The sequence below is a fragment of the Panthera uncia genome, chromosome C2 (assembly GCF_023721935.1).
Source record: "Panthera uncia isolate 11264 chromosome C2, Puncia_PCG_1.0, whole genome shotgun sequence".
In the NCBI taxonomy this organism is placed as follows: domain Eukaryota; kingdom Metazoa; phylum Chordata; class Mammalia; order Carnivora; family Felidae; genus Panthera; species Panthera uncia.
In genome coordinates, this window is record NC_064810.1 from 132,526,239 (window position 1) to 132,548,098 (window position 21,860).

The 21,860-nt window shown below is 40.8% G+C and overlaps 2 protein-coding genes across 2 annotated transcripts in view; one reads left to right on the top strand and one right to left on the bottom strand.

Moving 5' to 3' along the window:
- The window catches only part of SATB1 (SATB homeobox 1), a 106,021-nt gene extending 104,490 nt beyond the window's left edge, over positions 1–1,531 (bottom strand). The window contains exon 1 of the mRNA XM_049628861.1: positions 1,286–1,531. The gene's annotated coding sequence lies outside the window, so the exon portion shown is untranslated. The remainder of the gene's footprint in view (positions 1–1,285) is intronic.
- LOC125921649 (translation initiation factor IF-2-like) lies at positions 1,023–21,303 on the top strand. The gene is made up of 4 exons (XM_049629217.1): positions 1,023–1,435; positions 1,620–2,109; positions 19,758–19,820; positions 21,022–21,303. Exons 1-4 carry the CDS (start codon positions 1,023–1,025, stop codon positions 21,055–21,057), a joined length of 1,002 nt encoding a protein of 333 aa, XP_049485174.1. The 3' UTR covers positions 21,058–21,303.
- The last annotated feature ends 557 nt before the right edge of the window (positions 21,304–21,860 follow it).

Sequence of the window (21,860 nt, forward strand, 5' to 3'; positions counted from 1 at the left end):
TCCGGGTAGAAAGGTTGTCTCTTGAGAATAGGACGTCCTTCTGCTTTCCCTGTCTCTTTTACAACCCATGTAGAGTCCAAGTCTTACAGTATTTGCCTGGAAATCTGTAATGCCGCGGAGAAAGTTCGCCGAGGAAGGGCGCAGAGGTCAAAGTTGCCAAGCAGGGCACTTTGAGATGCGATCCTGTGGTTGACACTAGTAAGTGAAATTTGCAACGCCCCAGTGGAGGTCCGGGCCAAGACCTCCAGCAAGAGCCCTAAGCCCCTTTCCGTCTTCTGGGGTCATCCCAAGAGTCCTGCTCAGTGCATTTCCCCGGTATGCGCGTGTCACTCCCCGAACCTGACACCTGCCTGCTTTGTCCCTCTGATCTTGGTTGCCCAGACCCACGCTCCGCCGCCCCGCAGTGAAGCGCTCGGAAAAGGCCGCCACGCTCGGGTCGGGACCGACGGAGGGAGACAAGGTGCGGATCTCGAGGCCGCACCTGTGATGTCTCGGTTCTGCTAAGAGGGCAGCACCGCTTCCCGCCTCCAGCCCTCCTCCAAACCTACATTCACTCCAGGAGTCCCTTCAGCACCGACCTCACGACCGCCAGCGAGGGCTCGCAATGCGGAGAGTCGCGGCTTTCAAAATCCCGGCTCCAACTTCAGCGCCCCGGCGCTCGAGTGTTCCCGGGATGGAGAAGTTGCCACTAACTTCCTAGGCCCCTCTCCGCCGCCGCTCCCACCCGGTCGCGCGGGCGGGGGGCGGAGGAAGGAGGAGATGGACCAGGGAAGGATGCTGAGCTTACGTGCGATCCGGCGGGGAACGTTTCTACTCCCCCAGTCTACTCCGCCGGGCACCTTTATGCCAGCCCCGCTTCAGGGCGCACAGAGAGGTTTGCTTTCCCTTTTCCCGTTTGCTTCCTTCGGTCTTTGCGGCTCCCCTTTTCTCTTCCAAGAGGGGTCACACTGATGACCTGAAGGAGTTTGTTCAGCCAGGATTTGTTGGGCAGGTGTGTTAGTGTGCCCACACCCTGAGAGAGAATGAATGGCATCTCCAAGTCCCCCATCCCGGGTGCTCTCCCACGCTCTACCCGCCCACCCCTCCGGGGTCCGACTGCTCACGAGGAAAGGGGCTCCGGGGACCCCTGCCACCGGAGGTCCACAAGAGGGGAGCCGCGCCGCCCCAGGAAGGGGCGCCGTGGGTGGGTGCTACGGAGAAGTTTGGATCGATTCCGAAAAAAGGGAGACAGACATGAAAGAGCAAGAATAGGGGGGGAAAAGAGAGGCAAAGGAGCAGAACTCACTCAGGCATGGGCGCTGGGGGCGGCGGTGGCTGTCGAGTGCGGGCCCGCGACCAGGAACAGCTCCCCGGGCGGGCGCGCCGGCGTCGGACTTCCGAGGCGGCGGCTTCTGCCTCTGGTGCCGCCGCCGCCGGAGCTGCGGCTGCCGCGGAAGTTAATTGCAACTTGACTTCAAGTTGTCTTCTTTCCCCATCCGAAGTGGGCGTTTAAAGGGGAGAGCGAGGCGAGGAGCGAGCTAGCGAGCGCGCGGGGCCGAGGGAAGGAAGGGGGGGGGGAGGGAGGGGATGTTAACGGGGGAGGAGGGGGAGGAGGCGGCGGCGGGGGCGGGAGGGGGAAGGGGCCGGCGGGAGCTGCTCTCCGCTCGGCGGTCGCCGCGCCCGCAGTCTGGAGGCGCACCGGAGCGGCCGGGGCGCCCCCCGCGGGAGCCCAGAGCCCCCCGGAGCGCGCATCCAGCCGCGGCTCCTTCGGCCGGGCACGCCGCGCCCGGGGGCTCCGCGGACCCCGCGTCGCCGCCGCTCCCGAGCTTGTGCGACGCGGGCTGGTCGGCGGGGCGGCGAGGGCCCGGCCCGCCTCCCCAGCGCCCGCCCCGGCTTCTCCCCCTGGCGGTGGAGCCTCAGCGGCCGCCGGCTACACTGAGCGCGCCGGAGCCCGAGCCGAGCCGAGCCCGAGCCGCCGCCGCCGCCGCCGCCGCCACTGCCGCGCGCCGCTCCCAGGCTCCCTCCCAGCGCGCCGGCCGGGGTGTGGGGGGCGGCGGGCCGGAGGGACGAGGGCGGGCGAGAGGCGCGCGCTGGGATTGGCGCCGAAGACCGGACCCTCAGCCGCTAGGGGTAAGTGTGGGCGCCTGGGAGTGCGCTTAGGGGTGCGCGGCGCGGTTCTCGACGCCAGCCAACCCTGCCCCCTCACCTCTCCCGGGCCCCCACCACGCGCACCCCTCCTCTTGCCGCCTGCGGCTTCCTCTTGTTGTTCGTTGTTTGGCTGGGCTTTTTTTTTGGGGGGGGGGGGGGAAGAAGCGGGTGATTGTAGTGTGTGTGCCAGCGGAGGAGGAAGTCAGGTGAGAGGCCCCGACGCACCCCCCCCTCCCACCCAGCCCGCATGGGGTGTATCGCTCCCCACTAGAGGCATGTGGGCCAATTTTTTTTTCTCTTATCAATGTTCGGCCGAGAAGATCTTTCCTAGGGGGCCTCCTTTTCTCACAGCCTGCTCTGTCCCTCTCCCTCCACCCTACCTTCGCCCCTTTCAGCACCCCATCCAAGAGCGATGCCCCCAACAGAGGAGCACGTGGCGGCGGGAGAAGGAGGGGGCAGTCTTGCAGACCCCCACGCTGCGCCCCTGCCTGTGTGTTTAATATGTATTCTCCCGTCGGCAGCTGCACTTCTTTGCAAGCCACTGAGAAGAGACCCCTAAATTGAGGTCCAGTTAATCCAAAAAGCTGGAAGCAAAAGGGGCAAGTGATGAGAATTTCATGACAGGGGGCTGGCGGACGAGAGGGCCAAGGGAACTTTCCCAAAAGGTGAATGAAACTCCAAAAACCTCTGCAAGAGCAGAGTGACTAGGAGGTTTGGGACCCCAGGCTAAGGAGAAAGGAGAACTCCACCAACTTTGCCCCTCTCCTCCTGCCACCCTCCACCCCCACCCCCACCCCCACCCCCACCCAGTTGCAAGGAAGCTAACAGGTCTTTTGTGTTGTACCCTCTTTGGGAAATTTGCATTGAGTATGACAACAGAAAATTACTACTGTTTACTCAAAGTTAAGGGGTTTGCAGAAAGGAAAAAACAGTCTACTTTTTTTTCTCCGTGTGTGTAGTTGTTAGGTTCAAACCCTGAACGGCAAAACGTCAGTTTGTAGCAATAAGGACTGTCGAGCCGCCTCAGTGTATTTTTAGAAGCTGCACTTTTCTGAGTTCCTTTCACACAAGGCTTGCTCTCTCATTAAGTCCCCATACATAATTGTATTTAGAGAGAAGGAGAGTATGGAAGCCGGAGGGAGATTGCTAAAATCTCCATCCCGCCAGCGCGGAGCACTGTTTGCAGTGAAGTTCCTGGAAAGTGACTGTGGGCTGAGAATTCAGTTTTTCCTAAAAGCTCTGTTAGGTCCTCTTCTGTCAGATGTCTATGAATAAAGCACGCTGGGAAAATCCTCCTATCCGTGCAGTCTTATTTTATCTTTTACACAGTGGTTGATTCTACTTTCAAGTTCTGGTAACAGCACATCAACTGTGCTGTATTTCCGTGTGGTTTTTTCTAAATAAAGGAGGGTAGTGCTTGTATTCACACTGCTTTCTGATATGCCAGTTTTTTTCCGATCAAGTGAGTATTGGATTCACTGGAATGTCCGTCTTTTTCAGTTGACTGTCATTTTACGCAGAGACAACAATTCCAAAGACATTAGAATATTAAAGGTTTATGCATTCGTGTTATTTTGGAGAACTAGCCCCTCGTTTCTAAGACACAAGTGCCCACCTCAACTCCTAGTTCTGAAAAGCAAAGCAAAAAGGTACAAATGCCATGGGCAAAAAACAAAACACAAGTTTTCCTTCCTGGACCACTTTGCGTATCCATAGGACCCAAGAGGCACCGACTCCTCCTGCCTTAATTTACCAAAATGCTGAATTGCCTAACTAGTACCAGTATCTCCATCTGGTAATGACATCAGGTTTGGAATGGAAGAATTCTCAGTCTTTAATTACTGCTTATTAGCAATTTCTTATAGCAGGCAGCTGATTCTCCAATTCTGAAAGGCTGAAAGGCTGACATGAAGCTTGCAGAAATTGAAATACCAAAAAAAAAAAAAAAAAAAAAAAAAAGATTTTTTTTCTCTCTTACATACTCATTTATTCCGCAGGGTCATCAACTAAGTCCGCCGAATTTAAGGTGTGATATGCTCCCTTGCATTAAACCATGGGAACATTTTGCCCCAACCTTATGAATTTGCTTTTTTTCCCCTAAATAGTCTTGAACAGAGAGCTCACAGGCTCTATTATAAAACAGAATTATGTAATGATGGGTACAGTACATTAAGTAACATAACTTGATAAACTCTTTTGTAAACCTTGCCCCCGGCACATAGTAGGAATACATTAAATACTGAATTAAGATGTTAATGGTACTAGGGTAAGGCTTTTTTTTTTTTTTTTCCCAGAGGAGAAAGGTATTTTGCCTGAAAGTTATTAGGGTAATACATTTCTGCTCCTAGATTTTTTTTTTTTTTAACAAGTCCAAATCTAATTTAAATGGTTGAAAGATGACCAAATCTGAAACATATCAAATGGTTAATAATACTAGCTAGTGTCAAAAGCTGATTATTTTCCTAGGAGAATAGACAACAAATATTGCTTATCAAATAGTGTGAGACAGATACAAAGGAGGGATAAAACAGTATCGGCCTGCAAGGAATTCGGTGGCCAGATGACATCAAAATGTGAAAACACAACTCAGTGGATCAGCGAATGGATGGAATCAAAGGAATATTTGAGAGAATAGATTTTTTTTTTCTTTTTTAGACCAGAGAAAATAGACATCCTTCAGTTCCAAGTTGAAATGTATTCTTGAAGTTACTTTGCCCGCCAAACCTTCAGGGGCTATCAATGCAAACACCCTGAATAAAGGGGAATTCACCACTTACCTACCCAAAGGTGGGGATTTTACCTCCAGAGTAGTTACCACAGTGTATATTGTGTATATAAATGAGGAATATCCTAAGTAGTTCATTCCATCTTTGTACAATTTTTTACATTTTCTAAAAAATTGAACAAAATTGATGCACACTTTCTTAAAACTTTCAACCCTAAAACTCCTAAGTCCTATAGACCCTAAAACTTCCAGACGTTAGTCTAAGTTCCATTTGCAGCAAAACAGAGCAAATCTATTACATTAGGATAGGCTATCTTATGGCGGAATAACAAACAATTGCAATGTTTAGTGACCTACAATGGCAGAAGTTGTTTTCTTGGTCATGCTGAGTTCATTGTAAGTCAGCCCCTTCCACGTCTCCTCACTCAGGGTCCCAGGCTGACAGAAGAGTTGCCATCTTGAATGTTTCATGTTGCTATGGCAAAAATAAAGGTCATTTAAATGCTATGGCCGGAAGTGACACATGTCATTTGGGCTCACAACTGACTGGCAACAATAATTGGATGGCTCCATAGAATCACCACAATGAGGCCAGATAGTACAGCCTACCTTGTGCCCCAAAGTAGAGAGCTGTGGTGCACAGGTTTAAGGACTAACATACTCTTAAGGACCCTTGTGCACTGTTATCCTTTAGCTAAGTGATCCCACCCTGCTCCTTTGTGGCCCAGATGTTCCATTCTTCAGGGTAAATACTGCAGGAAAGGCCACCACGTTACAGGGAGACATGCTGTGACTTCTTTCACTGTCTTTTCTCTTTGAATACAAGACTCCAGTCCCACCCCTCTCCCACAGATTGCAATGCCCTATCAATTTTAAGTCCGTCTTTATATATTCCCTAATATTATATATATTTTATTTTTTCAAGACTTGTTTTCCGAGAAAGGGTACGATGAACAGAACTTTTGAGAAGTGTTATCTGGGGGAAAAATGTTATCTGAAGATGTCATGATCATTATCAAATTTTGAAATTTGTCTTGAGTAGCTACTTCCCTTATTTTAACCATCAGAATGTTGCAACACAAATAAAACAGTCTTTTGGAAGTATTCATTCATTCACTTACTTATCCATCTTTTTATTGATTCGATTAATACTCATTTATTGATGCCAAACACTCTATTAAGGACCGGGTATGTGGAGATGATTGGGAGTTCTTCTTTTCAAGAAACACATTTTCCAATTGGGCACACAGAAGGAAAAGTCGTTGCAATGCTAGTAGAGGCACAAAGTATTATGGGAACACTTGCGAAGAAGCAAAGAACTCTCTGGCAAGATTAAGGAAAGTTCTATAGAGGAGTTGAACTAAGTCCTGAGGGTAAGTGAGCCTTCTCTAGTCGGGAAAGGAAGATAGAGGATATTTTAAGCAGAGAGAGCAATATGAGTGAAGGCACTGAGGATGACAAAGCTTGTTGTTTAGGAAACTACCCAGGAACTCAGTGTGGCTGGAACAGGAGGTCTTTGTGAAGGATGAAATCAAGCAACTACAAATTGTAAAGAATCTTGCAGACATGCTGTAGAATTTAGGCATTAGCCCATCTATCAGGGATTGCAAACCCTTCTGTCTACTCTGGGCCGAGCATGGATACAAGTGAGCTAAGCAGACCAAGTTGAGACCGTAAGCAATGGTGGAGACTGGCAATCTGGAGAATATGGGACTGTCCAAATGGGATAGTCAGGGCCAACGATGCCCAATGTCAGATCTTCTAGTTGTTAAAGAGAAGCTGCTAATTTGGATTTATATGAAAAATTGAAATATTAAGTGTTGAGAACTTAACCACATTTTAAAGTACACATGTGGGGAGAAAACTACACGTGTACAGACCAAAATCAGCCTAAAGACCACCAGTCAGATGTCTCCTACCATATGAGATAGGGAGCCATTAAAGGTTGTAAGGATGGGAGTAACACCATTGGACCTCTTTAGAAAGTTTACTGTGGTGGCAAAGTGGACAGGAAAATTCTGGAGCCTGGTAGGCTGTAGTTGATATTCCATAATGTCATTTGAGGGGTGATGCAAAGCCTTTTATAACACTGCCCTTTTTTAGTACACAACTTCCCATGCATATAGGGGCAACTGATGAGTATTTGAAAAGGTGATGAATGGAAGAGAAAAAAGCTAAAGTTTTAGAAGGAGGGCACATTTTTAGAGGGTTCCTTATACCATATGCTACCTTTGTTAGACCGTTAGTTTGTCAAGAGCACAATGATCTTATATTGATCATATGTAATTTTTCTATATCTGTCTGTGGTAAACGTTATTGGTTTTTAAAAATGCATAAATCATTTAGAGTAGGACATAAAGATCAGCACAGCATCAGAATGTCTATTATCTAGGACTGATCTTACTGATCCTACCACCTTGTAAAGGAACTCCAGCTGAACACATGTCTGTTGTAGCAGGCCCTAAAAGTCTGTACTCCCAGGATCTGCAAAACTCCACTAGACCCATGTGTATAGCTTATGCAGGTTTTTGGTGACGGCCAAACTCTTTATTACTGCCCATCAGAGTATATTATAGTTCAATCCATCCCAGAGCCAGGTGCCTAAGACTGTCTTGATTATGTTTAATTTTTCAATTAAAAAAAAATTGAATCCACTAAACACTGTTCCCAGCTTCTTTCTTGCTTTGAAACCATACTTACCTGCCACCCTGCAGTCACCAATCCCCGCACTCTCTCATAAATTCCCATTAAGTGTTAGAAACACTAGGTACTCTTCCTAAGGTATGCTGACTGGTTGTAGGTTATGTGTGTTCCCATGGGCACATCCATATTCTGAAAGCCACTCAGTTCATTGGACAATCAAGTCTTTAAAGTCTTAGCAGTTTGGCTCTACAAATTGTCATTTTTAATTGAACTTTCTTGAGGTATGATTTATGGACAGTAAAATCTACCCATGTTATGTGTTCCATGAGTTTTGAATCCAAAGAAGCAACATGAGCAAATTATAATATTTTAAGTGAACTTCAGAGGAGAAATATACATACAGACTATATATAAATGGATATAGATAGATATAGAGAGATACATAGGTAGATGATGATAGATCAATAGGTGGCTAGATAGACAGGCAAAGTTAGCCTTACAATCCAAGCACCTGGATTGTAATCCTGGTTCAACTAGTTCCTGCTTGCATATGCTTGGCCAAGTCTCTTAGCTTTCTGCCTCTATTTCCTCATCCATGTGATGGGGATTATAATTGTACTCCCCTCCTAGAGTTAGCAAATACCAGTGCATCAACTCAGCTAGTAGTCAATAGAGACTAACCCTGTTTTCTTTTGTTAATGTTGTTATTGTCATTATTATTCTAATAGAGAGGAAATCCAGGGACTTAAACAAGAAAACGAATTGACTGGAATGTAAGTGGGGTAGAAAGAAGCAAGTACCTCCTGGGTGGCTTGCTGGTATGCTAAGGGGACTCAAAGCCAGAGAATAATTAATGGCCTCTATTTCTGGAATATTTTTTTCCTGAAGGATTTTGGAAGAAATAATCTTTCTATTAAAACAGCTACACATACGGTGGAATGCTTTCTCTCTTCTTTAACTTTTGTGGAAATGTTTGTAAAGTACAGAACATATTCACTAGTAACATCTTTAAAAAAATTTTTTTTAATGTTTTATTTATTTTTGAGAGAGAGAGCAAGCAGGTGAGGGAGAGAGAGAGAGAGGGAGACACAGAACTCAAAATGGGATCCAGGCTCCATGCTGTCAGCACAGAGCCTGATGGGGGGCTTGAACTTACAAACTGTGAGATCATGACCTGAGCCAAAGTCAGACACTTAACCAACCAACCGAGCCACCCAGGTGCCCCTCTAGTAACACTTATCTTGAATTGTTAAAGCACCTCCTGCTTTTATATGCTATGAATGCTGCCCAAATGTAGAATCTTTGCCATTAGTTAAATGTTTACATTTTAGATGAAAAATGTGTTGGAAAAAGTATTAGAGTATGACCATGGGGAAATCAAGTCACCAGGAAGAAAGGAGGAGAACTGGACTCTAGTTCTGATTCCATAACTCACCCACTAGTTTGTTGATGACAACAAACATCAGGGTGGGGATCTTTGTTCTTTTCACTCTTAATTCCCACATACCAGTTGATCTCAAACTTTAGCATGTATAGGAATTAAATGCAATGGTTATTTAAATGCATATACCTTGGCTCCGTGCTCATTAATTCTGATTTGGTAGAAACAAGTGGGGATCCAGAAATCCAAGTATAAATGAAGGTTTTGTTTCACTTTTTATCCCCCCGCCAACACCACACACACACACACACACACACACACAAACTGGAAAATGCAGTGTAAAGAGTATTTTAGGCATAATTATATCAACCTGCTTAAATAATGTCACCAACTATCTCTTGTTTCTCCTTTCTTCTGTGTCAACTTCTGTTTTACCTTCATTCTTAATCTAGTTTTCCCTTTACTATGATAAGCTAGTCCCTCCAAGCTTCCATTCTTCTGACATAGAAACTCCAACCAAAGAGCACTCCTCTTCCTCAGTTTCTAGCAAAAGAACTAGACCTGACTGTGACTGGATCAGCTTGTACTGTGTACTCATAGCTGCATTTATCACCCTGGTCCGGGGCTGTGTTTCTTTAACTTGCCAGCTTTGGGTCAGATGCGCACCTTGGATTTAGGAGTGCAGCCACCCTACCCAAACTGTGTCGCCTGGGAGTGGGGGAGGTACTGTTCTCCAAGATAAGTTAGGGGTAATTTTTCCAGAAATAGGGAAGGCTTATTGGCCAAATCTATAGATTTTCATCCACTACTGTACATTTTTTTAGAAGCACTCAGATGAGAATGAGCCAACTGCCGTGGCAAAAGTATAACTAGCGTGCCAAGTTATTGAAGCTTTCGGCCTCAAAGGTGACCCACCAGGGCCTGGGAAGGGCTTAGGATGCCCAGAGTTCCTGAGCCAGTTGCTTCATACATGTACCCCAGAGGTTTTGGCAAATATTAAACATTCTCTGTATGCACTGTGAAGATGATTTGTATACAGGTCATCTGTGACTTGCACATCGGGAATCAATGGATTTTAAGATTGTGTTTTGAGGTCATCTCAAACATGCAATAATATTATTTCTTTTGGATCTAAATGAGACAACTTGGAAGTTGGTTTATGCAATCAAAAGGACAGTAAACATTCCAGGTATAGTATACAGAAGGGGGACAAACAGACAGGACCAGCAGTTGAATCCTGCTTTGGCTTGGTTATCAGTTTTGTTTTATTTAGTATTCTTGGACATACATAGTTTGTTCCATCTAAGAGATACAGTCCTAGCCTAGATCTCAGCATGCCTGGCTCCTTATAATGTTTGGAACATAAGTGGATGCACATTATACAGACAATGGAAAAGGGTAAGCTGGCAACAGCATGGAACAGAAAACTGACTTGACTATTAGTCATGAGATAAATTTTAGGTATATTAACCTGAAAGTTTATGGAAGAAGTGAATTCTGATGAATGAATTATTAACTCATTCTTCTGTTAAGTGTAGAAGTTACTATTATTTTCTTAACCTCATTAATAAGGTCAATAAAATAAAATAAGTTTTTTTTATTTAAAAAATTTTTTCTAACGTTTATTTATTTTTGAGACAGAGAGAGACAGAGCATGAACGGGGGAGGGTCAGAGAGAGGGAGACACAGAATCCGAAACAGGCTCCAGGCTCCAAGCTGTCAGCACAGAGCCTGACACGGGGCTCGAACTCATGGACCGCGAGATCATGACCTGAGCTGAAGTCGGCCGCCCAACCGACTGAGCCACCCAGGCGCCCCAAAAAATAAAATAAGTTTGCATCAGCATTTTAGTATTGAGTCATTGGTTTCAGATGGCTTCAGATGGCCCCACTCCACCAACTTTAACCTCCACCAAAGCAACCCCACACACAAAATAAAGTATTTTCAACAAATGATGCTAGAATAACTAGATACCCATGCAGACAAAAGCAAACAAACAAAAACCAAAACAAACAAACAGAACACTTTGACCTCTGCCTCACACCATATACAAAAGTTCATTGACAGTGGATTATAGATCTAAATGTAGAAGTTAAAACCATAAAGCTTTTCGAGGAAAACATAACTTGGAGATGCAAAAAAATTTCTTAGATAAGCCATAAAAGCAGTAAACAATAAAAGAAAGACTAGCTAAGTTACATGTTACAATTAAGAACTTCTCACCTGAAGGAAAGCAGGGGGATGAGTAAAGCCTAAAGATCCATGATTAAACAATCATTACCACCAGTGATATTTTCTCCCCTGTGCATTAGTTCAAGTTGACCTGTAAGTGATGGAAACTGACTCTGTGAACTTGAGCAAAAAGGGAAAAGCCTACCGGGGCTTTTTGTGGAATCCGAAGTCAAGGGTACAGTGGGGTGTCAGGAATAGAGGTATTGAAGCGCTTCAGGGAACCCAGTCAGTCTTCTCTCTTGTCCATATTTCTTCTCTGTCTTTCTCGTGGCAACACAGCACCCTCCTTTCCTCAGTTCCATAGCAGATCATGGTTGCCAGTTGTTCCTGAGCTATAGGTGTTGCAGTCAAGCCACCCAGAAAAAGGCCCATCTTTCTGTCTCTCACAGTTCTTAGGGATGGGTCTGATTGGCTCACTTAGATCCAGTGACCACCCTTAGTCTAATAAACTGTGACCCAGAGGCAGGGTGATTGATATTTAAGAAGCATAGCAACTCCTTTTATCCATGGGAATATAGATGGAAAAGAAGAAGCATTCCAGTTGATAGTCTCTCTACATTTCCTCTTTACTTGACAAAAGACAGAGTTGATGGAAGTGTGTACTTGGTTAGTTTTTAATGATCACTAGTTTTGGTGTATTGATACACTATCCCTTTGAGTATCTAATATCAGCATCTCTGTATCTCTGCCAGTTGACTGATATATATTAAGGACCATAAACAAAATTAGTTCATTTTTAAAATGGTCACATTTATTTGTAAATTATTAGCCCAGATCTATTCAAATGCAGACATGCTTTGTTCTAGTCTGGATATACAATCAAATTAATTTAAATAACTTTAATCAGCTTCAAAAACAGCAAATTCCAAGACAATTAGGTTAACTTTAAGAACTCATATTTATTGAGTTAACAGATGGTAAATTAAAAAACAATGAAGCTAATTTTTAAAATCATTCATTGAATTAAAAAAACAGACATTTAACAAAACTGTTTTTAAGCTGTTTTTTCATCCCAATATGCATATTTTAAGATTCCAATTTGGGGAACTTCTGGGAAGACACCAAATGAGTTGCAGTATGTGAACATTCTTCCAGTGAATTACTTTTTTAAAGGATTTAGAACCACCTGAAAAAGAATTTTATGAATCACCAATAAAGATACAAGAAATAAGAGTATTCTAGAGATTGGAAGGAATGAAGAGTCTACTTCATCAATTCCAATTTACTCTCTAACATGCTGCTCCTATGGCCTTCTATGTTGCTGGCCCTGACACACTTTGAGAGTTTCCTGTGCTAACAGAGTGAAAGTTATTCCTAGCCAGAATTGCATTTCTGCATTTTAATGGCCAAGCAGAAGACTTCCCTTTGATGGCTTCTTGGGCCTTGTGTACCAATGACCTGAAATATATTGTAAATGCTAGAAGCTGACTCTGCAAGCTTACAAGAAAAGGGGACTTCTGTGGAAGCCCACTGACGACGTGGGATCTTCTCCCCTTGGGCTCCCACTTTGCTGGGTCTCCTTGCAGTTTTTGGAAATACTGAACGTATCCCAACACATGAATTTTACCGGAAATTGGTCATTTCCATATGCAAGTTCAATCATTTCTCCCACTTCCTGTGGTTTTATAGATAGAATTGGAGATACCATCATGGCTACATTAAGATACGTCACTTGCGTTGTACTTGCTATGATTGGTTTTAACATGATGGCATATTGAAAACTATAGTTATATATGTAGAAATGCAGTTACTACATAAAAACATTTGAAATAGATTTGTTTAATGGCTGCTTGATCAATTGGCGTTATAGTTTTTTCTTTACCTTGGAGAGTTGCAAACTATAATATAATTTATTTTAAGGTCCTAGTAACCCATTGTCTAAGATCTGGTTTTACTTTATGTTTTAAATCTTACATTACTTGGTCAGTAATGTTGATAATCATATTTACTGGTTTTGGTAGACCAATTTATTAGTTACAATTTGAGTTTCAGACACTTAGAAACATAAAAACACATTTATTATTGAAGTTATGGTAGTAAAAATTATCTTATTGCATAAATATCTTCTTGCATTTGAAACTACTTAGCCCCATCCCCTTTTTGCCTCGAAATAATTGTTTTTCTAATAACCTTCTGATAATATGAGGCTTTTTAGGAATGTAATTATAACAATATAGTGGGATGGACTATATTGTTTTTAATTAAACAAGAACAGGTAAAAATAAGAATAAATTGTGACTAGATGAAAAATTCAGGAAGTGAAATTTCAATTTGCAGGAATAGAAATTAGGGATATAGAAGAAGAACTTCATAAGTGGTCTAAACATCCAAAGGAAATGAAAAAAAGTTAAAAGGGTAAGAGGAAATTGGATAGACACATCTTGGAGATTTAACTTAGAATGTAAGCTCCTTGAGAGCAATAAACATCTTATTATTGTAACACTACCCCTAACAGAGGGCTTAACACACAGTATATGCTATTAGTATTAGACAAACATTTCTTATATTTAAGAATAAAATAATGGGTGTTCCTCCGAAAACAGAGCATGTGGATCAGAAGTAAAAATCAAAGTTTGTAACTTTTTCTGTGTAAAAACTGCAGTAAGATTGTAAGACTTATTTTGAGCAAAACTAAGAAGTAGAGATAAATTCCTAGTCACAGGCTGGTAAATTTTTAAATTTCTAGAACGAACAAAAAAATTCCTGCAAGTGTCTAAGAAAACAGATACTCTTGTAGTCTGTCTTCATACTTCTTTTACAGAACTGGAGCTTTTTTAAGACCAAAGGTAAATTTTTACATACTTCTAAGTAAAACAAGTTTGACTCTTTAAGTTTTATGCCTACCCAATTATTGGCTCATACGTAAAAGCAACAGAAGAAAATTTTTAACTTGGGAAGGTCTTAGAAAGTATAACAACAAAGGGTACTTAACTGCAAAAGTTGCAGAGATATCATCCAGATCACTCAGTGGTCAGATATATAAGAAATCAAGAATGGGAAATTTCAGGAAAAAGTTTAGCCTTAACTAAGCATCGAAGGTCAAGACAAAGTAATAAATGAATAAAACATAGTGAAAATTGAAATGAATTAAGAATTGATGTTGATCACCGCATGGTTTTCTTTACTAAGGGAGCAATGTTTTCAATAAAATAATCCTAAAAGCTTTTTTTAATTTTTAAATGAAGAGCCTGTAACTAATAACCACCATGTGGAAAAAGAAGGTGGAGAAAACAAATGCATTAGCAGTTGCTGCTTTAGTTTTAAATCTTTAGATAAGAAGGCATTTAGGATAGTCATGAGCAATTCCAAATGGATACTAGTTGAGTGGGAAGAAAAATATCTATTTTATAAATAATTGTAGAAGATAAAAATAAACAAAACAGTCCAAAAGACAAAATGGAAAGGAAACAATAAGGAATGATTGAAAAGAAGAAAACATAGAATAAGTGCAGCCAAGCTCAAAAATTATGACAAGTATAAATGTCTTAAATTTCTCTATTCAAATGGGAAGATCTTCACATTAAATTAAAATGAAAGTCGTATGATTTGGTGGTGCTTAATAGAGTCATACTTAAAGATAAATGACATGGAAATACTTTTTAAAAGGGCAAAGATTTTGCAGCCTAACGTGCTCACATCTAAAGCAGATAAAGCAATAGCAGAATTACAAAAGAGACTATTTTATAATAATTATTAATATAACATTAGTAAAGGAATAATGACACTGAAAAATAATGCATTAAATAACTTAAAACATAAAGTAATTTAACGTGCTTTTTATTTAAAACAATTTTTAATGTTTATTTATTTTTGAGAGAGAAAGGGAGAGAGAGGGACAGAGCACAAGCAGGGGAGGGGCAGAGAGAGAGGGAGACACAGAATCCTAAGCAGGCTCTAGGCTTTGAGCTGTCAGCACACAGCCCCAGTCGGGGTTCTAACCCAGGAACCGTGAGATCATGACCTGAGCTGAAGTCAGACGCTTAACCGACTCGGCCACTCAGGCACCCTTTAGCATGCTTTTTATGATGGAGCAAAACAGTGAAAATAACGTATATCCAAGCAGCAGTGCAAAAGTTTACAAAATTAGAAACTTAAACTAATGAAATATTTCACATCGGTAAATTAAATAAGAAGTAAATGATTATTATGATAGATTGCTTTTTAAACACAGTGTTGGACAAAATTTAACACTTGTTCCTGATAAAATGATAAAAAGAAAAAATAAACTGTGTTTTAACATGATAATAAATTTGTTTAACCAATAGTCAAAATTAATGTAAAAATACTAGAAATATACATCTTTAAAAACAGGGGTGGGTAGAAGTTGGTATAGTGGTTCTGCCATAATAATTGTTATTAAACATTATTTTAAAGCCCTTATCAATATAATAAAACATACTAAAGGAAAAAGTATGTTTGAAAACCCAAAGAAGTGAACAAAAATGTGTATAGACCTAATTAATTAGTGAAATCTTGGAAGACATATGACTCTTCACATAAACCAATAGTATTTCTAAATATTAGCAATCATTAGCTTAAACACAAACCTCTAAAAGATTTATTTTACAAGAACAACAAGATATGTAAAACTCTGAGTTTAAACAGAAATATGCTACCTACCTAGATAAAACTGTTTGAGAGCTATAAAAATATTAAGTTAATCAAAATATTGGTTTCTGATTTTGAAAAGGTAACATTTTTAAATTGTTAATTATTTCCAAAGTATAGATTTAATGGGGAATCTAATAATCATGTCTCTTTTGTTTTTCACATTTTGAGGTAATGGTGAGAGGAACTTGATTTTCACATAAATCTGGAAAAGAAAGTAGGCAAGAATAGTAGAAATCATTTCTGAGAAAGAAAAATAATGAGGGCAGACTAGTCTTATCAAATATTAAAATATATTATAAAGTTATAATAACTAAAATCATGTGATACTGGCACCAAAATAGATTAATTAGGAAAAATAAGTGGTTAACAATTATATAATAACAAAATATTTGATAATGTTAGAACACAAACCAATGGAAAGGGAAAATATTTTACAGTGTGTGGACTGATTAACTGTTTGAAAAAAAACAATTTATATACTCATGATACACAAAATAGCAACACTTAAACCATAGGAAATCTAAAGGGACTTGGTTTTAAAGATTTAGAATACTGTAACAAATTGCAAAGTGAAAAATAAAATAGATTTGATTTATATAAAGATAGCAGCAAAACAAACAGTAGGCTAGGTACAATTATTTGAACATAACAAAAGGGTTAATTATCGTATTATTAACAGAAGCTCATACAAACTCCACAGCTAAAAACTAATACATGAGATAAAATAGAAGCCTATTAGCCAATATATGAGATAAGACTAAAATCACATTTCACAAAAGATGAAATATAACACATTTGCAAACATAAAAACATTCAGCCTTACTAATAATCAATTGAATATATACTAAAACAAAAATAAGCTGTATTTAGGCTTAATCAATTATTTTAACTTTAATGTCAAGGATTTACATTCCCAGCTGATACAGATTATTTTCATTTAGATAAACTTACCCTCTGGAGAAAGTGGGAAACCTGGATAAAATCTAGCAAATATTTGTTTAAAAGCATCCTAGAGCTTTAAGGTGGAGAGGATTGGAGAAGCCAAAAACCCAGAGAGTAGGCAATCCAAGAGAGATCTCACTTACACAACTACCTGTTAGAAGGTAAAACACCACTTGACAAAGATATCACCCAGAGGCTCAAATTATCTGTACAATTTTTCATACACAATGTCTGGCAATAAAATTAACCAGTCATACCTGTAGACCAGATAACAGACTTTAAAATATCTGTAATTAATAAATTAACAAAATTAGATGAGCAGATAGGGAATTTCTGCATATTATTGGTAACTATATAAAAACCAAATGGAAATTCTGGAACTAAGAAGTAAACTGACAGAAATTAAAAACTCAATGGATGGGTTTAAGAACAGATTAGAAACAGCTGAAGAACAGATTGATGAACTGGAAGGCAAAGCAATAGAAAATTTAATGTTAGTACCCAGAGTTAGCAAGGTACAGTGGAAAATGGTTTCTTCTTACATAACTGGTGGCATGTAAATCTATGTAATACTTTTTGGAAATGCTTTGGTGATGTAAATCAGATATTAGAACAAAAAAGAGGGGCACCTCGGTGGCTCAGTCTGGGGCTGAGACTTCAGCTCAGGTCATGAGCTCACAGTTCATGACTTTGAGCCCCACATTTGGCTCCCAGCTGTCAGTCTGTCAGCACAAAGCCCACTCTGGACTCACTGTCCCCCTCTTTCTGCCCCTCCCCCACTTGCGCTCTCCCAAAAATAAATAAATATTTTTTTAAAAATAAACAAAAAAATTTGTATGTTTTGACCCAGTAATCTTATGTCTAGGAATATCTATTATGGAAATAATTTTTTTTAATTTTTTAAATTTAGAAAAAATTGTTTTTACATTTATTTATTTTTGAGAGACAGAGAGAGAGAGAGAGAGAGGGGGGGGGGAGCACAAGTGGGGGAGGGGCAGAGAGAGAAGGAGACACAGAATCCGAAGCAGGCTCCAGGCTCTGAGCTGTCAGCACAGAGCCTGATGCAGGGCTCAAACCCACAAACCACAAACGACTGAGCCACCCAGGTGCCCCTACAGAAATAATTTTTTTACTGTGAATTGTTTTATGTATAAAGATGTTCACTACAGAATTACTCATTATACTAACTACAGGGTGCAATGTTTTAAGTGCTTTACTTCAATTTATGCAGTTAATCCTCACAAAAAACCCAAGGAGGTAGAGGTTGTTACCACTAATATCCTCATTTTATAGATGAGAACAATAAAACCTTGAGAGGTCAAGTAGCTTGCTCGAGATTATGGAACTAGTGAGTAGAGAAACAATGTTTGAACCAGGCTGCCTGGCTCCACAGCTTGCACTTGAACCTGCCCTGGGCTTTTGGAAGCAACCTAGATAGCTAAGAACTGGAGACTTGCCAAATAAGTGATACCCCCAGTCTATGTAATATTATGCGGGTATTAAAAATGAGCATCACCAACACTTTCAGCAACATGGGAAATAATTCTGATATAATATGAAGAGGGAAAAAAATCAAAATCCTAGAATTACACCAAATAAAAAATATATGTACAAATATGATGGGAAGCAAATATCCCCAAAGGCTAATAACAATTATGTGAGGTTAGTAGCACTAGTTTTCCATTTCTCTTCTTCCATTCTTCATTTTCTCAAAATTTTAATGATGAGTTTCATATATATATATTATGCTTCATATAGAAAATACCATTAACTATATGTAAAAAGTAGTAGTTTATTGGGTAAGAACCTGGGTTCTGGAAGCAGACTGCCTATGTCACCACTTACTAGGTATGTGACCTTGGGCAGGTTGTTGAACTTTTGTTTCTTAGTTTCTAAGTTTATCCTATAAAATGAGGACAATTTTAGTATGTATCTGATAGGGTAATTGTAAGGATTAAATGTGCTTAAAATGTATTTAGAACAGTGTCTGAAACTGAAGTATGTAAGCATGATCTAGTGTTGTTATTCTGCAAACAGGCCTCATTGTTTTAGACCCTGAGTGACCAGACAAAATGACAATTCCCCCCTGCCAGTCCTTTGCTAGGCACATACATTAGCAACAAGTTTTGTTTTTAGATATAGATCTTTGTCCTTACTATGAATTCCCCAATGCAGTGATGTCTAGGAACCAAGAACCGTTGGCTAAGGAGACACTTCCGAACCCTTTCCAAGAAGCAGTGATAATCAAATGTCTGATGTGTTTTTTATTTTAGAGAAGTTCAGCCTCCTTGCCTGTGTCACATCTCTGAGACCTGTACAAGAGTGATTGAAGCTACCCCTTGAAGCCAATATTACATGAACGTCATCAGCAGTGAATTAGAGAAAATATTTATCTATTTCCCCAATTTTACCCTTCTCTGTTAAAATTTTTTTTTCAACGTTTTTTATTTATTTTTGGGACAGAGAGAGACAGAGCATGAACGGGGGAGGGGCAGAGAGAGAGGGAGACACAGAATCGGAAACAGGCTCCAGGCTCCGAGCCATCAGCCCAGAGCCTGACACGGAGCTCGAACTCACGGACCGCGAGATCGTGACCTGGCTGAAGTCGGACGCTTAACCGACTGCGCCACCCAGGCGCCCCTACCCTTCTCTGAATGAATGACTTTCTACCGGCTCCGTGATCTGACAGTCCAAGTAACAACAGAAAGCTGTTTAAGAAATAGGAGACTTGTTGTAACTTGATTTTTCTGAATTGAACACCCCAGGGGGACTGAAAATGTGCTTCAAAACTTTTTTCCACTTGGCCGATCCAAAAAGTTTGGAAAATTTTTATAGAATTTCCTCATTCCTTAAAACAGTTTCATTGAAATTGTAAAAGAAAAAAAAAAAAAAAAGATCTGTTAGATGCCAGGATTTACTGTTAGCTGTCTTAATGGCTAATGAAATGATAAGAACTTGCAGTAACCCCTGCCAATTAAAAATTAACAGGTGCTTGCCGGGTAGAATATTGCATTACCTGTAAGAGAAAAGGATGCAGATTGGTATTTCACACATTTGTGGGAATGATCACCTTTGACGTGTGTCTCTGGTTTTCAGGACATTGCACGTGTCTGCTCTTGTAAGACTTTGGCTGCAGAACCCAAGTGTGAACCCTGCTCGGTGAGTTAGCTGTTTCCTGAGTGTTGTCTGTTTCTTCCTTGCCTCTGTCAAGACCCTGTGATGTTCACTGTCAGTGTCCTTTGCTTAAACTTTCTAAAAATTCTCAGCTGTCTTTTATGGTAAATGTCTAACATATTGCTCTAATCGACTCTGAGTTTTACAGTGTTGCTAAAGAGCTTGCACACAAACCCCCACTTTGTTCCAGGGTTTACCCCAAACCTTTCCCACTCTCTTTCCTAATAGTCATCTTCTAACACAAGACTACTCGTTAAGACATTCACTGTCTAAATCACAGGTCAACATTTCACAGTTAGTGATGACTGGTCCCATGAAGGATGAGAAGAGCATGGTAATAGTGAAATTCCTTTCCCCTTTTACGAAAATAAATCACGAGATCCAACCAGCAAATGGTGAATCAATGGCAAGTCAATAATAAGGTGAGAGATTATGTTACTGAAAAATGACCTCAAGATTAATTTCTTATGTAGATAAATGCTGGACAATTTCTTATTGTCATAGTGTTATTGGAGGTTATTTCAAGTGTTCCTGTTGCCACATGAGGTAACGGAATTGAGATGGGCCCCCTCTCTAACAGACCATCTGTGTCTGAATCTGCAAAAATTTCTAAACAGTTCTGGTCTTCAGTATCTCCACTTGAAAATGGGAGTGATAGTATTAATCTGTTAGGTTATGAAGGCAAAATGTTATAACACGAAACACCTGACAACCAGCAATCACTTCACGAACACTAGTCCTCCCTACCACTGTTTATTTTGATAGAAAATAAGTACATAACCCAGAACTCTGCTTTCATCTTCAAATATATTATTCTTCATTGATTATTTTATGAATATAATCATTGATTCAGAAAATAAATGGAATTTTTATCCCTCCAACCTTCATTCTTTTATTCATTTCTCAGAGCTTTAATGAGCATCTACTATAAGCTAAGAAGTAAGTGCTGTGGGACACAAAAAGGAGAGTGAAGTACCCATTGTATTCTCATGGAGATTGGAGTCTAGAAAGAGGTTGTATGTATGTATGTATGTATGTATTAAATGCCATTAGAGAAACGAAGTATTAGCTTCGTTTATTAGAAGGAGAAAGTATTTTATCTAGGGTTTCAATTTCTTTTATCTAGGGTTTCAATTTCTTTATCTGTGAAATGTGTAAAATAATCTCTGCCCCGCTGGTCTTTTAGGGGTCTGGAGAAGATCAAAGGGGAGCCTGCATGTGAGATCTCTTTGGAAACCCTGAGGCACTCTGTGAATGAAAAGGGTAAATTTTTTCTCTCTTCCCTTGTACCATAAACGCCATGAGAATGTTTGACAGGGCCTGTTATGTTGGTCTGTAAAAATTTTTGAAGTATATATATAAAAAAATCACACTGTAAACCTTAAATATTTACAATTTTTATTTGCCAATTAAACATCAGTAAAGAGGACTAAGTTTTTTTTTTTAATTTTTTTAACATTTATTTATTTTTGAGACAGAGAGAGACAGAGCGTGAACAGGGGAGGGTCAGAGAGAGAGGGAGACACAGAATCCGAAACAGGCTCCAGGCTCTGAGCTGTCAGCACAGAGCCCGACGCGGGGCTCGAACTCACGGACCGTGAGATCATGACCTGAGCTGAAGTCGGACGCTTAATCGACTGAGCCACCCAGGCGCCCCAAGAGGGCTAAGTTTTGATGAAACAATGAGCCACTGATGGAATGAAAGAATCCGTGAATGTTATGCACTGAATGTCTGTGCCCCACCCCCCCCCCAACCTCATATGTTGAAATCCCAACCCCCAATGTGATAGTGTGAGAGGTGGGGCCTTTGAGAGGTAATTAGGTTTATATGAGGTCATGAGGGTGGAGCTCGAGTTAGTGCCTTTACAAGAAGGGGAGATACCAGCATTTCCTCTCCACCACATGACGACACAGTGAGAAGGCAGCCATCTGCAAGCCAAGAAGAGGGCCCCCACCAAGAACTGAATATACTGGTGCCTTGATCTTGGGCCTCCCAGCCTCCCGAGCTGTGAAAAAATAAACATC